General features: G+C 46.1%; 2 protein-coding genes across 2 annotated transcripts; one reads left to right on the top strand and one right to left on the bottom strand.

Annotated features, from left to right (window-relative positions):
- The first annotated feature begins 2,442 nt into the window (after positions 1-2,442).
- Positions 2,443-4,702, top strand: LOC120823566 (proteasome assembly chaperone 4). Its single transcript, XM_040183644.2, has 3 exons — positions 2,443-2,727; positions 3,602-3,677; positions 4,334-4,702. Exons 1-3 carry the CDS (start codon positions 2,533-2,535, stop codon positions 4,453-4,455), a joined length of 393 nt encoding a protein of 130 aa, XP_040039578.2. The 5' UTR covers positions 2,443-2,532; the 3' UTR covers positions 4,456-4,702.
- On the bottom strand, positions 4,587-19,777 carry slc22a23b (solute carrier family 22 member 23b). Its single transcript, XM_040183637.2, has 10 exons — positions 18,584-19,777; positions 17,157-17,260; positions 16,236-16,390; positions 9,973-10,159; positions 9,578-9,705; positions 8,988-9,090; positions 8,613-8,839; positions 8,279-8,311; positions 7,205-7,328; positions 4,587-6,524 (listed from the first exon to the last, which is right to left on the bottom strand). The coding sequence occupies exons 1-10, from the start codon at positions 19,007-19,009 to the stop codon at positions 6,089-6,091; spliced, it is 1,923 nt and encodes a 640-aa protein (XP_040039571.1). The 5' UTR covers positions 19,010-19,777; the 3' UTR covers positions 4,587-6,088.
- Positions 19,778-20,866: the final 1,089 nt, after the last annotated feature.

Here is a 20,866-nt window from a genome sequence, read left to right as displayed (position 1 = left end):
AACGATCAGAAAGTCTGCTGACCTTAAGTAACCTCGGGCGGGTCATCGCTCCGTTGCCAAGGCACTTAAGAACGCGCGTGCGTGCCTGTTTGTGCTCTCGTTTTTATTAAATAGATCTCGTTTTTTAATTGATTACGGTATTATTTATGTTCTTTTTAGCGATTCATGCCCATTCAATACAGTTTACTTGTGAACATCTTTTTCTTAAACTCCAAAAAAGCGGCATATGTTTGTATGTATTTAATTTAATTATTGAAATAACAGGTCTTAAGTTGCGCTAGAAGATCAATTTTAGAGTTTACGGTGAGATTTAGATGACGAGTTGGGAATTAATAAACCACCAGAAATTAAACTGTTTACTTAAAGGTGTATTTAAAGGAAATTTTATAAACTTATGAAATGTAAACTTTGGAGTGATATCACAACGTTTCCACATGTTTAAAATCATTCAATCTGAACTATATTTATGTGGATATCATAAATCCGAAGTATCCGTGTTTCGCTAAAAACACGGTTTTTCGGATGCAACATAGTCAGAGGTTCAAAGTAAGATTGTTTTTAGGTTGGTCTGTTGTGTGATTGACTTCATTTTGGTGAAATTCATGATTCATCAAACGGTTTCAGCTTTAAAGTATTTCTGTATCACATGAATAATAATATTATAATAACCGTCGTGCGTTTCCATTTAAATACATGTGATCTAACACCCTCAGAGGTGAAATGATCAGAGCAATTAAAGCGGATTTCTTGAAGCCTTTTGATGGAATACAAACGCGATCGAGGTTTTTTTGTGTTTTTCATGAGCTCTGGTTTTAGGTTTGTTATTGCAGATATTCTGCATTAGTGTGTCAGTGAGGTGAAGAACTACAGCACTGCTTCAACATGTTTAGGAAAGGATTCTAAATTGAGATGAACGTGTCACCTCCATTCAGCTGCCAACGAAGAAAAAATGTATACAAGTATTTATCATAATTCAACCTCCACATTGAGAGACAAAATCACGGTATTTAAACCCCACGTTTAGGACTGTTACGTCCGGTCCATAAGGGAATAAGGTGTTGGCACAACAACTTATTAAGACAACTTAATAATACAACTTAATAAGTTGTTGGCACCCCCTCTCTCCCTCTCTCCCCGCACGCGCACAGACATTTTGGGGGGCAGGTGCTCAAAATCCCCCAACAAAAGGACACCCATCGCCAAAATTATTCATGAAATTAAAAATAATATTGATAAATAAATAAACAGACAGAGTTGAAGCATAAGCAGCATTACATTAATAATATACCACAATACACCTCACCAGACCGTCATGTAGCTCAACTTAAGACCTGTGATTTCAATAATTAAAATAATTAAATTAAATTATAGTGAACGACACTTTAAGCCTGATTTCAGTTGTTGACTTCCTCCTGTAATGAGACATCTCGTCTTAGAATAACGGCAGAAGAAGAGGAGAATATTTAAAGTAGATGAACATGTTTCCCACAGGGAACATTTTGATTAAAACATGAATGTTTCTAAGAAATGAAGTCAGGCAACTGAAAGCACAAACTAATCAAATAAAACAAATTAAAATCCCGAGTTCAACAAGATGTGTGAGCGATCAGAAAAATGTGTGTCAACTGCTCCCAAAATAACAAAATCCTAAATATTCTAATAGGCTAATTTACTCGCTCCAACGTTAATGGTAACTTGATCTCAACCGTCTCTAGTGACAAAAATCAGCCAACGAATCAGAGGGTTTGTTATTGAACCCTCTAACACATCTAGTTTTTTTTATTATGGTTTTATTTATTATGGTATAATACTAAATACTAAATTCATGTATTAATTAATATGTTTTACTGTTGAGGCGGCATGAAGTTAAGTTGTTAGTCACCATACAACTAAAAATGATTATATAGTGCTAAACTAACGTAATTTACATGTCTAACTACTGCAGAAAGTTTGATGAGAGAAAGTAGACTCGGTCGTGCGACGCTGGGGCGACGTAGAAAGAAGAAAGAAAGAGCTTTTATTGCACTATTTGGAGGTGGATGCAGGAAATCTTATTGTGAAAGGACAGAATTGGGTTCCCGGATATGTTAACAGCGTTTTTGATCATTTTGACGACCTTCTAACCACATTTATTTGTAAATTAAATATATATGTGACTTTTTGTGTTTGCATTTGCAATTATTGAGACTGATCGGACTCCATAGATTAATGGCGACAATATGAATTTATTGAAGTGTTTCAATCACCACACTGTAGTTTCATGGCGTAAACCAGTTGCAACGATAAGGTCGTACTAATCCTGTTCGTGTGGCCCACCTGGGATTTGGGAGCGGTTTTCTCATCGTGTATCTCATCATAAACGTTTTCCCGGCTCTGACCAGCTGTTTCGGTGTTGCCGTGGACGCGCACGTTCACTTGTGCGTCCTGACGATCGATTGCTTTGGGCTGCCGCTCTCGCGTCACCAGGAAGCAGCGGTAGCCCTTTCTGTTTGTAGCTCGCGCCTTCGCTTTAACGTTAACCGTGGCCGGTAGATGCGCACTTACACGGGGATGAGCGACGCACGCAACGGAGAGGCGTCTGCGGCCATTACGGTGCACAATTTCTCGGAGAGGATTTTGGAGCAGGTGATACACTTCCACGTGATGAAGCTCAGCGGCGGGTTCTTCCTCTGGGTCGGTTCCAGTCCGGTTCTGTCCAACCTCGCGGTGTCGATGGGCAGCAGATACGTGAGGACACGAGTGACGTTACACGTTCAAAGGGGTTTTGCTTCTTTTCTTTTATTGCCTCTTCATACTTGTACGCTACGCGTTTAAACCACGGGCTGTTGATCTGCTACACTTTATTTCGGGGAACAACTTTACTAATTGACGTTTTAACGATACTGAGAGCTTGTAGAACGGGATGTTTCGGTCCTAAAGCTGCTGACGTTATCCATCATTTCACGCCACGCGTAAACATCAGACGTGATCAGTCGATTAACCAGTTACCTCACAATGTAAATAATCATTGCACAGTAGTTATAAACTAGTAAATAAATGATCTACTGCTTTAGTGCACGAGTAATAATGTAATGTGTAATGTGACAGTGTGTCTAAGGCTACAATTTCCCTCAATTGTGTATTTATACATTTTTTATTATTGACTTTAAAAAAATACCTTTTAGAAACTGTTTTAGGCCACGCATTAGTAAATATAAGACTTGTTTTCATCTCTCTAACTTTATTGAGACTTTTTTTCGTTGATGCACAGTCCGATGAGGTTGACAACGAGAATACACGACGTTGAGGAACTGGCACACTTCACTGCTGTTTATTTCAATTGTTATTTCTATACTCATTGACAGATTGTAGTGTGTTGTTTATTGCTCATCGATGGCTTAGTGTCCTCTGACTACAACACAAACCGGAGACAACTGAACTGTTGTCTGACGGGAGTCACTAGGGGTAAAAACAGGGTTCAGGATCTGTTGCCTTCACTTCTATTATTATATAGATATATTAAGAAAGTCAGAATTTTGGATGTGAGACAGTTCATTATTTTTTCCCCCTGAAAAGACACTAACTGCAGGTGTACACATTGTTTTGTTTTTCTTGTCTGCAGGATTCGATGCCATTATCTACATTAGTCATGGGGGACCCATCCAATACCGCTGCTAATTCTATGGCACAGAGATTAGGTAATCATGCATGACGTATAACGTTTTTAGTTACTAAAACGTTGGAGCACTTTTGTAATGTGGTTTGATTTTCTGTATCTTTAAATAGGTTATTTGTATGTTTGAGCTCATTTGAGAAACCCTGAACCGTAAAATGCTAATAATTCTCAAAATGCTGCGCGGATGTTTTGAATTCATGAGTCAGTTAGACATTCATTTGATTTATATTATTTATTTTTTTAAACTCACTTTTTATTTTGTTTTCAACAACATGACAACATGCATTTTCAGACAGTTACTTTCTTTGTCCATTTTACAGTTGTATGTAGTCTTGTTACACATGATATTCAGGTGCTATGTACATTTGATTCATATTATGGATTTGAATTATTAACTAAGTTCTTCACCGGTCGCATGTCAATTCATCTTTTCAAGTAGATCTTCAACCCTCGCATCATTTCATTAAATGTGTGATAAACACACAGACGTGTTGTGGCAAGCTTTCTACGATGTTTGTCATTCTAAAAAGGCTTTTAAAAATAATAAAAATAATTCCTGCTTCAGATCTCCACAAACCTCTTAGTCTGACTCTAGTGTAATTGTGTTGTAAAGCAAACAATTCATTTTACAATCCAAACTAAACGGGAGGTAACGGTCTGTGTCTGTCTGTCTTGCAGCAAAGAAGACCAAAAAGCAAGTGTTTGTGAGTTACAGTCTTCCGATGACGGACTCCAACCTCAGTCTTTCGGTGGAGCAGAGGATCAAAAAGGAGGTGGAGCTTCACCCTGAACACTTTTGATCACATTCAATTATTTACTCCTGTTTTGTGTAGAGCTGAGGATAAGATGGGAAGAGGGGTAGAAGTAGCGTTTCTTCCATTTGGAACTCCTGCAGACACTGTCGTGGTACAACAAGAATCACCACAAACTGTCACATCAAGTGTTCTTTTATTGACACAATAAATTAAGTGGTTTATTATCAAAACATGTAGGCCTATGGCTTTTTGTACAAATGCGTCATATTAAAAAAATACCATTAAGAAAACAGCATTAGTGGTTGAGTTTTTTTTCACTGTTGAAAACATACAAACTAGTAAACGGTACAGGGTGTTCAAAATACGTGCTGTGTACTACACATGCATATTGTCTATATGAATGAAAATTGGTTTATCCATTCAAAGATCTTGTATCCTATAAAAGTAAAGTTGATGGTCCCTACATTATGAATGGTACATGTATCCATACATTACATTTGTATGCAGTCCTAAAGGATACTTATCTAGTAAAGTGTATTATTGTACACCGATCACATCTAGGCCAGGTCTGTGCAGGCTGCGCTGCTCTATTCTAATCTTCACAAACGTTTATTTAAAAAAAACTGTAAAATATTGTGCTTTCTGGCTATAGTTACACATCCTCGGAGCAGGATCACAACATTACCACAGTACAGAGAACAAGGAGTGGGAATATCTGCTAATTAGAAGGTATTTCAAGCAACAAAACTGCCCTTGGGAGCAGGAGAAAATAAATACTGGTTACCTTGAATTGAAATCCTCTTTTCCTTTAAAAAAAAAAAAGTAACAAGAGTAACAGAGCCATCATGATAAAGCCATTGAAATGCTGAGAAGCGTCATAAGACATACGGTTGCACACTCGACTGGTAAACTCTCATGTCCGTTCAACTCTCAGGTTTTATTCAGCGCCACTCGCCCGTCTCTACGAGCTGCACGTGGAATCTGCCAAAGGTCTCCGGCTGTTGGTCCCATCCGACAACCATCATACACCAATATAGCGATAATGCTTTCTTGTGTCTACACTGACCTCGTCTGTGAGGAGAAAGTGCCACAACAGACTTCTAGCAGAGGAACAACAAATACCAAATAAAAAAAAGGAAACATGTCAAACCATTTGTGCCCTTTCATGCAAAAGAGAGTGTTAGTGGTTTAGCCAAATCCCTGGTGCTCCAACAAGTCGGCTGAACATCACAAACACTTGATTGTGTCTCTGACATTTAGTGCAAAATAACTTCTAAAGAATTACAAGATGCAGTGAAATTTCATCCCTCAAACGAGTCAAAACCCGCAAACGGAAACGTCCCCCGAGCGGACGTTACTCTGAGGGTCCGCTCCGCTTTGCCCGCTTCTTCTACCTGTCGATCCTTCTCGGACGGCAGTGCAACAAACTCCCCAAACAACACTTTCAAATTATTTAACGCACACTGACTTCAGATAGACTTGCTCAAGAACAATATTTTTTCTTTTGGCAACTCCTGAACGAATCATAGTCACAACAAAACTACGCACACAAATATATTACCGTCACCATTAAACAGTTTGTCTGGTTCATCCGAATAATTCATTTTTCTCCTAAAAGTTGTGCGTTGTCCCAGATTCGTCGCTGGATGCTGAAGCGACAACCGGCGCAGTGGGAGGCTTATTGCTCGGGCGCTCGCACCCCGTTGGCCACGGCCTGGTTTCCGATCACCTCCCCGCCGGTGGCCAACGAGTACGAGGCCGGCACCGCCGCCAGAGCGGTCGCCGCGGCCACCGTGGCGCCCCCGGTGGTCGTGAGGTGCAACGGCGTGTCGTGGACGCGGGCGTAGTCCCCGTCGGTCTTGGCCAGGAGGAGGTGCTGCTCCCCCGGATGCAGCAGCGTCTGTCGGGTGAAGCTCTCTCCGTCGGCCAGGCTCTCGGGTAAAGGCTGGCCCCGCGGCTCGGGCAGCAGCAGCAGGCAGATGATGCACAGCAGGGTGCAGCAGGCGAAGATCACGTGGTGCAGGAAGTAGCCCTTCTGGTTGTGGAGCTCCATGATGGGTGCGGTGAGCATGCCGAAGCCGGCGCTGGCCAGGACCAGACCCAGTCCTCCACCCCTGCACGGCGGGGGGGAAAGATTAGTCTGACGGCAGGAGCTCGCTGGGTTTCAGCGCTCTGTAGGAGAGATGGTGGGCATGTGTGCACCTTGACTCACACAAACCTTCAGAAACCTTTTGCGGGTGTATAAAGGACTCACCTGTCAGTCAAACCTGCACCACAAGGTGGCGCTAACAAGCAACATGAACAAGAGATTTGGCCAAAGATTCCATACGCAGCGACCGTTCACATTATGGACGGGTCAGTGAACGGCGGAGGATACTGTATTTGCCGCGATCTCATCATTTCGTACTAAGAGGAAAATATCATTTCATGTATGATCACTACCACTCTCTGGTCCATTAAACGTAACAAATAGACTAAAATGAATTTCCAAAGACAAGACTTCTTTTGGCAGTAAGAGAATGTAGAGATAGAAGATAACGCAACATTTTTCAGACCGTGCTGGAAACTACACACTTAGATTGAACAAACTACTCAAAGATACTATGTAGTACTACATTGTGCCGTGTTTTTTTTGTGGTGAGTGTTTATTGTATTTCATTCTTAGAATTTTGACCATCCAGTAAAATGGCCCGTGATGGATCGTCCACCATCGGTGACGAATGAGACACGGTTCCCCTGTCCATGAAGGGTCCCCTGTGTGTTGTTCTGCGTGTTTCTGGTCTTCGAGGCTCACCTGATGACAGTTGGGGTGATTTCAGCACAAAAGAATATGCTGAGTGTGCTGACCGCGTGGGAGGAGAACATGCCGATGATGGAGAAGGCCACCGAGAATTTCCTGTTCAGGGTGTCCCGCAGAACTGTCCGTAGGAGGACAATAAAAAGGCGTAAGTACACCAGAAATGTCCAACATGAGACACAGAGAGCTGTTTGTTTAACAGAAGTTGTGGGCATAACAGTGTTAATGTAAGGGACGATGTCCGAGGGGGCCCCCCAGGGTAAAGATTCACTTCACACTAATGACCAGCTTATACATTATTCTGCTTTTCTTTCCACAAATTTGAATAATTTAATTAATAATGTATTGCTTCCAATAAACAAATAGTCCTCTTTATGTGTTTGAAGTGCTACTCGACTATTTCTGTTTTTTTGCAAAAGCATATAACAGCGAACTGAAACGTAGTTGAGAACAAGTCTAGCAAGCTCCGCGTGACCCTGAATGCAGCACGTTGGGAACAGAAATGCAAACATGCAATGTTGTGTTGTTTTTCAACGTCTTTGTCATTACTTAGCATACTGATTACTTGGTAAACTGAAGCCATGTTCACTTTAATACGTTTATTTGTAGACAGCAGTGAGAGTGATGCATCTATGTCCACAGGGAAAAACACTCAAACCAGAGGCTTGAGAAGTTTAATTCATTTTACATTTACAAGTGGACTTTTTGGCGGGGGCGGTTATCGTAGCGTATACACTATTTTATTCAACGTTTGTTTTTTTCGTTCAATGAGAATAAATTTCTACCAAGTGGATTGAGTCAAACATGTATTTTTTTCTAATTTGCATAAGAAATGTTTGCATGCATGTCTGCTTATGACAAACCAAAATTCTGTTTTGTTTACATAAATTTCCCATTAATTCCCATGCAACATTTCCAACATGGAATTCTCTGAATTTTGCAACCCTAATCAGAACTGTGGAAATCTGCTGTAAGGAACTAACGGACCATGGAATCCGAGGCCATGTAAGAAAATTAAGGACCTTAGTATCAGACCACAATATGTAAAAAATGAACAAACTGTAGCTGTACCTGTGTCGTGGCGAAGGCTGTACTTGCCAATCACTGGTTTCCATTAGCGAGCGTTGGAGAGAGGAGAACATGTCATTAGTGAGCACAAAGAGAGCACAATTCTTTTTAAAAAGCCTCGAGCAGAACTCTGCACAGTACCACTGAAGCCTGAAATTATGACCCCCTTGCAGGACAGAAGACGGAGAATTGCAGTCTGTACTGTTTAATGTTTAATGACAGGGTGATGCAAAATGTCCAGTGTCAAACCTCCCAACTTTTTTCTAACTCGGACACCCGACTAAACTGCACAGGCGCAACCGTCAAAAGCGGAGCGACAAGTGTTGTGATTACTCACAGTTGAGTAGACCCAGCTGTAGAAGGGACGCCAGTGCTGTGATGATCATGAAGGTGAGCAGCCCTCCCCGCCGACCCATCAACCCCACCGCGGGGCAAACCGCCAGGCATGTTGCCACGGCGATGCCAGCCATGGTGTAATAGTCTGCGTGGCACAAAGCCGTGGGCTGGGCCTCCGGGTCCATCATGCTGCGGGCGAAGCAGTGGTGGATCCCGTAACCGGTCAGCCTGCACCAACAACAGCGAGACACAATCAGCAGACGGACGGCGAGGCGGGACCAGAGGTTCGCCCCCCCGCATACGTGTCTTCGTTTTGTCTCTAGGGGATGAGCCCATAGGAAATTCATGCCCTCTCAACAAGACGGGACACACTTACGAGTTGACGCACAGCACCACGATGTTTTTCCACAGGTTCCTCGTGCTCATCATCTTGACAATGCAGGTCGGTTGGGGCCTCTTGTGCAGCTCCTGCTCCAGCTCTGGTAGGAAACACGAAGCACGCCTTGAGACCTTTGCTTGCAGAGGGTAATGAGAGGCCAGCCTCTGGCTCAGACACACTAATGGGCTCTGTGTGTCTGCATGGCCACGAGGAGAGGCATGAGGTCGGTGAGAATGGGGAAGGTGTGAGGTAAATCCTCAAATGAAAATAGTCAGTAGGGGCAGTTTGGGACAGAAGTCAGACTGATCTTATTCATCCAATGGAGCATGCATGTGTTTGTGTGATTGCACATTCAGAAATACGTTGAGAGACGCTGCTGGGAAACTACAGCATGGTTGCACATGTGAAAAGGGGATCTTTGAGACTTTCTATGTGAGTCAGTGGCTTTGTGTCCGTTGCATGTGCATTTCATCACAGGCTGAGAAGCGGCTGTGTCATAACGCAGATGACAGTTGGAAATAATTGGCATAATAAAGTGAATAAAGCAAAAAGACTGAGAATCGGGCCTCTAGTTTGATGCCCCTCACCCGTCAAAACGCCTCTCGGCTCGGTATTCAGGTTGACCTGGTTCTTCCTGGCGATACGCAGCATCATGGCTTTGGACCGCCTGTAGTGCTGGGTGGCAAGCAACCAGCGCAGCGACTCCGGAAAAAGCCTGGCGAGGGAAAGAGAGCAGCGGGAAGGGCATGGAGGAGGAGAGCAAGACGTGAACAGATTGGTCCGAGCAATAAGAAGAAGAAGCCAACAGAAGTGGGAGAAGAAGGAAAACAATAGAAGAAAGAGGGTATTGTTCTTAAGTTGAAGCAGAGGCTGCACAGTGCTGTGAGGTGCAGTGTTTACTGTACAAGCCATCGCCTGGCTCAGTGAGAGAAGAACCCCCCCCACACGCTCCTTGTGGATTTCCTCTTTGGGCGGGACTCACCAGACGTAGGGCAGCATCAGAACAAAGGGGCTGATTATGACAATCTGCAGGACCTGCCAGTCATCGCGGCCCGGCCAATTGCGGCACAGCGCGGCCACCCCTGGCATCAGAAGCTGCCCGCCCACCATCAGGAAACTGGCCACCATGGTCATGGAGAAACGCCAGGATGGCAAACAAAGCTCGATCCCTAAAATGAAAAGGCAGTGAGAGAGAGAGAGATTTAGTTTCACATGAAACAGAGACTCTTGTGGTGTTGCTGTGGAGACGAGCGAATCCTAAGCGTTTAATAACGGTGGGACGAGTACGGAATCTCCTCTCTGAATCAGTAAGGAATCCTGTCAATGATCCTTCACGCGAGAGCACCTTTGTTTGACACCAGGCCGCTTTATAAACCCAGGATGTACTACATGTCAAGGTGTGTGAAAGGCTTCGGCTGCTCGGTGAGCGTTTCACTGTATAAGTCCTTTCTCCGCCCCCCCCGACGAGGCTTTCATCCCCTCCCTTATGCCGCCTGTAACATGGTACAGTCCAGATGGCCCGGACCTTATGGCAAGGTCCTTTTGAAGGTGACCGTTGTGGGAGGGTGGGAGACTCACTAACCTGGCCTCATGTACCATCGCTTGTTGTCGTGAGGAAGAAGAAAACGAGGGGGAGCGAGGGAAGGGAGGAAGTAGGAAGACAGGAGCAGAATACAAATGACTCTTCCCCTCCCAAAGAAAATGCAGAAGTCGCTCCATTCATCAGTTGAATCACTAGAGGAATGATAATAAAGACCAGCAAGGGGAAGATAAAAGCCCACAGAGCGAGGTGGAGGGAAGGAAAAACAAAGAAAGAACCAGAAAGATGACACAGATTTTTCAGATATGAGAAACAATTCAAGAAGAAGACGTTAGGAGGAACAACATAAAGGTATTACTGAGAACCGCCTCCTCTCTGTGTCACAGAAAGTTCAAATTAATTTCCCAAAAACCCTCTCAGCAGGAACCAAAACAGAGCGGAAATTACAGGGACCCAAAATACTTAAACTGCCATGTCTGTCTTCAGCCTGACTCACTGGAGAATTGTTGTATAAAAACCTATTGTGACATTTTGATTGATTAAATGAAGGGGATTCATATTTAAATGGACAATGAAACGGGTTTTTTTTTACAGTAAATTAAAGTATGTTTCTATAACCTGTATATAACAGTACCAGAGTCTTGATTCCTACTCGATCAACGCTGCATAGTTCAAAGTTCACAAGCGTCCCCGGCCGTGATTGACAGCGGCGTCCGACTCCTCTGCGCTGATTGGTTGTTTTCCTCCAGTTATTCTGCATATGCTGTTTGAAGTACTGAGAAGATGCAGAGGAACCTGCATTTTTTCACAGAGGACCTGTCTACTACTGTCAAGATATAGCGACGTTTTCGAAAAATAACTGCTTAGTTGTCATCTGTTGCTTTTATGTTCTGTAAGTTAAACCGTAATGTGGAAAATAACTAGTAGCTAAAGCTGTCGGATGAATGTGACGTAAAATGGGAAAGATCGGCCTCCGGAATGTAGTCAAGAGTGTCAGTAGCCTAAGATGAAAGTGCAGTGGTACAATTGAAGTCCCGCTTGTCCTGTATTTCCCCCAGTGGTCTCTGCCCTGACAATCAACACACACTGTGTCTCTTTGGTGCCGCTTCCCCCAGCAGTCAATAGATAGATGAGACACACACAGCAGACATAAACTGTACCGTGGCAAAGAACCCAAAAACACTCCTGACTCTGAGGAGGTTTCTGATCCCGCCGACTCTACTGGGATATCAACACACACGCACACACACGCACACACACACACACACACACACACACACACACACACACACACACACACACACACACACACACTAGCAGGGAGCTTTTGTTCCTGCTGAGTTGGAGAATGGTTCTCCTTGTGCTGATTGTCTCACTGCCCGCCCTCACCCCCCTATGGGCTGATCCTCCCTCGCCTCCCCTTCTGCTCCCTCTTGCTCATCAGGGCTGAAGTGGCTCCCTCACCCTTTGTAAAGCCCCCATCCCCCACCCTACACCCCTTACCCCCTCCTCCTCCTCCTCCTTTCCCTCCACCGTCTTTGCATTGGAACAGTTGCAGAGAGGGGAAGGGAAACGAAAAACCTGTCATGGGAGAAAGGGAGGCTAAAAACAAAGCGGAGGCAACCACTGATCTTTGATGACAAATGGGCGACAGCGCCACCACACACACTGCGTGTTGTCCACTGCTCCGTCGCTAACCTCGCCTGGGGCACGAGAGCGCGGCACCGAGACGATTGGCTCTCTGACAGCATGAGTTCAGAGAGAAGACCACAGTCTGTGTGTTGGATGCGCGTATTATGTTGCAGTCATGTATAGTCTCGGCCACAAGGCCAACTGACCCACTGTAATGACAAAAAATGGATAGACATCCCCTTTTGTTTCTGGAACGTTACACACACACTCATAAAAGGACTGCACAGAGAGCAGGTTTCACAAGGGCACGGCATGACAGGACAGTACGTCTCCCCAGCTGAGTCAGCAGTCGTCCTCCCAGAAGCTCATAACAACACACACACGCATTTATATCTAAATATCTACGGATAGGAGCATAGTGCATGAGTCTGTCCTTAGGCACACGTCTCAGAGCAGAGCAGAGACAAAGATGCTGTTAAAGTACATGCAGCCTAATTCCTTTGGGTCCATGCAAACTTCACCGACAGAAATCCTCTCTTTGAGTACATGCACATGCCCACTCCCTGTGGGCCTTGAGAAGCGGCCCAGGAATGTTTTTGCAGCTTGCTGCAGCAGCTCCTGTCAGCTGGGATTCACAGGGTGCGCACTGCTGAATTTGAATCTCGACGCAATTACGTGAGAATAACAAACCCAAAACCAGCATGGAAACCTTTTAAATGGTTCAAGCCGCACTCGCTGCCGTTGATTCTGAAAATCCCAGAACAGTTTTTTTCTGTGTCAGATTTGTGTCTGAACATGTGGCAAGTCCTTCGGGGGGAATTCCAACTCTTTCCGCGATAAGGATTTAGCCGAGTCAGAGCTCAAGTTGGTCAGCCGTCAAGTCTAACTACGGTCACCCTCGGGCTGAGTTCGTCTGAACGAGGCCACGCCATCTGCCAACACAGCGGCCTCCGAGGGAAAACATTTTTTAACTTAACTCAACTGTCAGAACATTGTTGCGAACACCATCCGGCAAGGCCGCCAATCAAATAAGTACAACCTGAACGCTGCACGTAGTGTAAGAGCACTGCAATCCTAATTCATAACGTTGTGCTCAGCTGCACTATGTGAGAAACCTTCACTGTCATGAATCTAATACACAAAGTGGACATGCTAAATTATCTGACAGTGTCCTGCTGGTCTCCCTGTGACCGAGCCCTCGTTTTGAATTGCGATACTTCTGTGTCACACTGCGACCTGCTGGGACCTCTGAAGATCATGGACCAATGACAGAGAAGTGGTTTGATGCTTGAAATACTAACAGGGGCAAATATTTATCACTCAAAAGGTCTTTATCTTTTCTCTAAATACCGTCTTGACCATTATTTTTCAGGTAACCTTTGACGAGGTGCAGAAATGCGAGGAAAGGGGTACGAGGAGATGGAAAGGTCGCTCCTCCGAACGCCTCCCGGGGGACGGCCCTTTTGTACGTGCTGAATTGCAAACTGATCAACTCTGAATGCAGGATTGGTGCAAACAACCAGATAAGCAAACAACACATGAATGAACACATTTACATTAGCAGTGCAAACTAAAGCTTCTGCTGGCAGCTCCAGTGGAGTTTATTATTCTCTGTGAGCTGCAGAGAGATAATCAAACGATGAGCGATTTCAAATGAGCCTCAAGAAAGTGAGAATAATGAAATGGTATTGAGAGAGAGGAGCAGGAGGAGGAGGGTGGGATGAATGTGGTCGACGGAAACATAGACTAAAGATGGAAAAAGCTAGAGAGCCGCTGTATTTAGAAATATAAAAGTCAGCAGTGCGTTCAGAGCGACAGAGGCAGCGAGAAAGAGCATTAATGTGTACAGATCGGCACAATAAGACGAGCGGAGGCACGTCAGCGTGCAATCATCCATAATACGGTACACGTGTGCTACATGACGTTCATAATGGGTGTTAGCATCTGTCCTTTTGTTAGCACGAGCAGGATAATGATACTTAACACGCAGAGGAGACCAGGCGGAAGGCAGGGAACCTTGAAACCGGCCGACACGAACGAAAAACAACGTGTCACTTCCAAAACATTGATTGACCCCGAGGCTTCAAGGTGCCCGCTGAGCATCGCTTGGCAAACGATAGCAGCTGAAACAGGATACAATGCTGAGGAGCTTCATGCTCCACTCAGCATCCGGGTTGTTCTTGGAACAGTGCGAGAAATGCCAAGTGGGTGTAGCATCACCCCACAGCTCATGCGTGGGTACAGCGTGCGCTGTTACCCTACATGTCCTCTTACATGTCCTCTTACTGCTAAAGGGACGGCAGCATCTGTTGTCTGTGAGTTTGCTTCAAAGCGACTGTGTTCTGTGTCGGATAGTCGACTGCTCCTCCTGCTGTATTGATCGACGCCTCACGCAACTCACAAACACCTTTTGTTTGTTTACACTTCAAAGTGCATGCATACAGTCGGTTCCCTCACACAACAGCAAACACACACTCGCATCATTGTCAACACTGAGCACACAAACGGGTGAAATGAAGAAAAGAAATGACCCCCCATTAGGAAATGGACCCGTTTCAGCCGTAAGCTTCCTCAGCGTTTCTGAGACACTGGAGGGTGTAACAGTAACTAGGAACCTGGTGATTACCAACCAGCTGATGCAGATCATCGAAATCTCTTTATCCCAAACCAGATACTAGTGAGAATAACAGAGCAGTAAATCTCATGAAAATGAAACATATCCTATTGTGTTCGGTTAAATGAACGTTGGATATTTTCCTCATTCAGCCTGTGCGGTGGTCTTTATTTTAAACCCATCATACATAAATGCGCTCTCACATTCCCAAACCCCCGTGACGCTGAAACAAAGGTCCACAAAACAAAACCTCAACAGTCTTTCGTTGGCCTTTGTACACATTGCAGATTAAATTCGGTCCCTCTGCAGACGACCCACTTTGTTTGTTTGTTTGTAGAAAGCAGTTCAGCAGATATTTATCAGGATCCCCTGCTGAGAGGGACTAAACCAGTCCCCCCCCGCCTGAGCTCAGAATCTGCCCCCGCTTCATACATAATGATCTACTAATCTCCTACTGGCCCGACTGAGGGGGGCTTCAGCGAGTGAGGGGAGGGGGGGTCAGAGGGGACAGTAGGAGTGTTTTTGGAGGCGGGTGGGGAGTGTGTGGTTGGGGGGGTGGAGGGTATTCTCAAGGGGAAATGGAAATGCTGTTCGCCAATTGGCCATTGGCCACTATGCGGAGCCACAGGAGGGACATAGACGCACATATTTAAGATGTGTGCTCTCAAACCATAAGCGTTGAAGTGATCCATTGTTAAATTAGCTTGACGTTACTATAATCTGTGTGTCATCAACATAATTGTGATCCCTAAAGGGTTGAAGTATCCATCTCACCGTCTATATTAACGATTAAACGTATTTGTTTTCTACAAGGGCTGGTGCCTTAACTGTTCAAAGTTAAATACATACACACCCAACACATTTCATCAGCATTGCACTGCGTGAAATACATCATTGGAACCGTTCTTTTAGAACAGCCAACACTGTATTCCTGAGTCATCCGTCATGGCCGACATGTCCCCCTTCGGCGACCAACCGTGAGCGTTTGACTGGAGCTGCTGACGTTTAACGCACAAAGGCATGAGATTTGTTTACCAGACATGCGTATCCCAAAAATAAAGTACATAAATAGTACATTGTGTTTCATTTTGACTTGTAGGCTGTGTGAGGATACAGATGTTAAAGAGTCACTGGACGGTGGTCAGTCTCAAAATGTAGAGTACATCAACTTCTATCAAGAAAAAGGCCGATATTGGAAACTTTTATCTTCATAAAACAGAACATATGAAATATTGAATGTAAACGCATTCATTAAACGAGGAGTTATTGGGATTGTTGTTGACACTGGGAGGAGACCAATCATTTTTTCCATGAGACATACGTCCCCTCCAGGGCTCTGTATCGTACCACAGGGGCCGTTAGTGGGTTGATTAATAACCCCAATAAACGACAGCGCACCAATGAGGACATCCGGGAGCAGGGGGAGAGCAGGAATAAGGAGGCGACAGCATTTACTTACTGAGCACGTAGAGGGAGAGAGCGAGGCCCGCCAAGCAGAAACCCTCAAAGAAGCGCAAGGTGCTGAACATGGTGACGTTCACAGAGAAGGCAACACTCAGACCAAACACCAGCATGAAAAGCACCGAGAGAATCAACACGGGGTGTCGACCAAACCTTTAGAAACAGAGAGAAGCAGGAAAGAGAAAGAAGTAGCAAAGTGTTTAATAGCTGTCACAAACTGAGAAGAGGAGCTTCTGCTTTGAAGCCGATGGTTTCCCGTCACGGTTTGCTTCAGGCTTTGTGGACTTCCTGGTAGACTGGGGTCACCGGGTCAATGGGTCAGGTCAGAGCTGAGGACATTTCTTTACATTGTTTCCATGGGCTTTTTTTCCCACGAGGCAGCTCCAGCCGTCTGACCCGACCACATTGACTTTTGACATTTATTGAATTGACAACAGCTTGCCAACCAATTACAAAAACATACATTCTGTTAGTTTTATTTTTTTTTAAAGTTCAATTATTTAGTAGCAAAACTTCTGTCTGACTTTGTTTATTGGAAATTCTTTCAACTATAGTGAAGACAACGACAGGACGCCAGTGTCCGTAGTCTATATGATAATCAACATCTACGTACTGGCAGAAAACCTTTGATTCAGATTGAATTGTCTCAGTACAGTACATCTGTGAGCAACTCTTTTTTAGGTGTACGACCTAATCCTCCAAAACTGAATACTGATGATTCAGTTTTAAGCATTAACAAAACACACCTGGCTTTGGGATGTGATCATAAGCATTAGAGAAATCCTCCACAAGTTAAACCAAAAGTACCGTCACGCTGGATTGGAGTAGACTTAAGGGAGAACATATATTTTGGTGTAACTTAGATCTTTTTAAAATAAGGAGCTGTAAAGGAGCACAAGACAAGGAAGACGCAGCTTACCAGTCGGCCATGACACCCATCACTAGGTAGCCAAATATGGAGCCCACCAGCAGAGAGAACTTGGCAATGTGCACCTTCCAGGCTGAGTCACACACCAGGTTCCACTGAAACGAGAGGAAAAACAGAGAGGAACATTATTTTATTTACTGTACGTCGCTTTGGATAAAAGCGTCAGCTAAATGGCATGTTATGTAATTATTCAACTTTTCAGAGAAAACCACCCACAACAAGATGAAAGGGGATTAAACATCAGCAGCTGAGCAGTTTTAGTCTATCAGCTGCACAGAAACACAAAGAATTATGGGGTTTTCTCATCAGACGTCTGTCAAACTCTGACTCGCTGCTCTGATAAATCCCGATGGTTGATGAGTGTGCAAACAGACTGCGAAACGCTTCTGAAATATTCAGACGTGCATTTGAGTGACAAACAAGAACGCCCGTGAGAAAACGTGTCCGTGTGTTCGTAATAACAGAAATCAATAGCTTTCCACTCCCCATGGGTCAGTACACACAGCCTCAGCATCTGAAACCCAGCCAAGAACACACGTGCAAGCATGATGTGTATTTATATTTGTGCACGACTCCGAGAGGATCTGCAGGCGTGCAGCAGAGCAATCGAGCCGCGTGTAAAAAAAAAAAAAGAGACAAAAAGCGTTGGTGTTTAACAGTAATTTACAGAACTCCATGCTGAGCCTCCGACTGTGCCGAGCAGAGAAGGAGGTGATTATTGGTTATGACTGATGTTTTTGGTGTAGGAAATGGCCGGTGGTGTTGCAGAGAACTCAATGTGGCTTTATTAGGCACGGGACATTAGCGCCATATGAGAAAACAGATGTCAGTCACGCACAGAGGCCAGAGCTGGGTGGCATTTTGACGATATGACCGTCCACTTTGGATCATGTTACAAAAGGGTAATAAAGGTTTGTAAACTGGATTTTTGACTTCTTCAGAACACGGTTCTGTGACATTCACTAAATTGAAGCAGAAGAGGGAGAAGGCTTTATGTTCCTGGGTCTCATGGCTCCAGGTTAGTTTCACAACTCGGTGTGATGTGCAGCAATGAGCTGAACATCACAACATGAGTGGTTGGTTATTTACTGGCCACTGTGATTATTCTAGTATTCTTAAAAATACAACTATATTGACTTCAACCATGATTTCCCACGCCGAGCTACCGCATGGACATTCGCTGCTGTCTCTAACACACACACACACACACACACACACACACACACACACACACACACACACACACACACACACACACACACACACACACACACACTCTCATATTGAGGTCAGGCAGGAATCTCTGCTCTGAACTGAGGGTGATGAAGACAGAGGGCGGCGGTGATGATGATGATGATGATGAACAGAGAGCTCTATCTCAGATAAAGCTGTGGCTCTCTCTGGAGCTCAGTCGTTACCTTGGTAACCACATTCTGACTGAGTCCCGTCTGCAGCTCCAGCTTCCACTCCTTGCAGGCGCACGGCATACCGCCGCCGCCTTCGCCGTAGCCCCCCTCGGTGCCGTTGCCCGCGAGTTGCCACGCGGGCGCGCCGCCGGTGACCGGCGGGGAGCCGGCGGTCCAGTTGCTGTCGTTCGTGAGGGGCTGCAGGCACGTTCCATTGGGCTGGGCCAGGAGGAAATAATCCGAAAACTGGCTAAAGCCAATGAACAACGCCGGTATCCAGGTCAGGACCACGAGCTGCTTCTGATGTTTCCCGAAACCCCCCAAAGACGGCAGGACCGTGCGGTCGATGTGCGGCAGCAGCCGGGGCGCCGGGTGCTCCAGCGGGGTGAAGCCGTTCTCGGCCGGGTGGTCTTGCGCCTCCAGGCGGCCGGCTGCCATCACGGCCCGGCCACAAAGAGAGCCGCCGGGCGCAACAGCAGGCGAAGAGAAGCCCCCCCCACCACCCACCCCAATCCCCCCACCCCCCCGCCCCCCACCCGCTCCGTCGCCGTCCGAGCACTCCGCGTTAAGCCCCGTGACACAAAGGAAGCCCGCGGCGCAGATAAATCCTGTGTGTAGCCAACAAAAGCCCGATCCAAATATAGCGCGTCTCCGGTGCGTGGGGAGGGGGGGTGTGGGGGGGCGTGCGCAGGCACCAGATCACCGAGCAGTCGTCTTCATGGCGAGGTGGGATTGAAGCGACCAGGGGATGTCCGAGTGGAGAAGCTGTGTCAGGAGGAGAGGGCTCTGGAGAGGCTCCCGGGGAGGAGTGGAGGCGGACAGGCGGGCGTGCTCACCAGCGCGGGCTTTGTATTCCATGAGTGCAGGTCAGCTCCTATACAGCGAGATCCATCCATGTGCTGCTCAAAGTGGGCCAGGCCTGCTGGTGATGTAGAAGTACAATAAGGGGCTGCACATCCACACTGGGGTCCTCTTAGACATCTACTGGTCCTTCATCCTGTGAGCGCCACAGGTCTCGCACCTGCCCAAAACGGGCACCTCCTGGGGTTGCGCATCACTTGGCTTCTCGTGTCCAGAACATCCGCGCGCCAAGTCCTCACCTGCCCGCGTCCCGGCGGCGTTGAGAGACGTGGTGGAACACACGCCGCGCGGTTTGTCGCCGTTCAGTCAGTGGGACATGGAGCTAAAGTGGCGCTGGGAGCGGAGATGGGGAGGGGGGGGGGGGCAAGCCCCGCCCTCCCCGGTCGCGCTATGCGCTGCGATTGGAGAGCCTTCAAAGGGCGACTGCACCACTGACGGGCATCTGCAGGCAACAACGATCCCCTTTGTGCAGCCTCTGCCCTTTCCACCAGATACGAGGCGCGTTGCGATCCGATCAGCCACCCGACTCAGGAACGAGAGAAGCGGCGGTGGTTTTACACGCACAGGCGGTTTGTGGCCCCATGAAGGTGTTTACGCCGTGCGTTTTGGGGTCACAGGCGGCACATGAACAGGCAGCATTAGTGAGTTCGTGGTTATAGGAGACAATAGGTGGAGGTCAGTATTCGTTGGGAGGGGGGTGTTGAGGTGTTGCCTGCCAGCCGCGAGGTGGCGTCAAACGACCACAATACCCGCCCTCACCTCCGTTTGTCCCCATTAATCAGGCGATCCGCAAAATTAAGACGCAGGAAATACGTTACGCTGCGTTCTTTTCGAAACATTAAAACGTCTCCAAAGGGACATAAACGGCCAGCGGGTTAATGTTGCTGCTGCTCCCAAATGAGTGCGAGTGACCTTGAGATGCAATTCCCCTCTGCAACTTCTACAAACGCGCCATTGTGTGTGTGTGTGTGTGTGTGTGTGTGTGTGTGTGTGTGTGTGTGTGTGTGTGTGTGTGTGTGAATCGCATGGGGCTGATATTTAGGGTGCGGCTGACGGTGTAGCACAAAGGTGCAACTTGTGCTCATCTCTCACTCATCTCTCACCTTCCTCCTCACCCCACCCTGCAACGCTCCACCTCCTTCTCCTCCTCCACGGGGACTTATTTAAGATTATCCAGGGGGAGCAGGCCGTGTGAGTGTGTGTGTGTGTGTGTGTGTGTGTGTGTGTGTGTGTGTGTGTGTGTGTGTCATCTGGTCTGCTAATCACACCCATCTTGTAACAAATATCGGGCTATTTGGGTATTCTCGTGGTCCTACACAGAAGGTGTCCCACCTCATTTTGAATTCATATATATTTTATTAAGTTAGAGCAAGCTAAATTGAACTGAATGTCACTTTTTTAATTAGGTCACAATAATTGCAATGATGTATCAAA

The sequence above is a fragment of the Gasterosteus aculeatus genome, chromosome 8, assembly GCF_964276395.1.
Source record: "Gasterosteus aculeatus chromosome 8, fGasAcu3.hap1.1, whole genome shotgun sequence".
NCBI classification, from domain to species: domain Eukaryota; kingdom Metazoa; phylum Chordata; class Actinopteri; order Perciformes; family Gasterosteidae; genus Gasterosteus; species Gasterosteus aculeatus.
The sequence above is the reverse complement of the archived record's forward strand: the minus strand, read 5'-3'. Positions and strand labels throughout refer to the sequence as shown.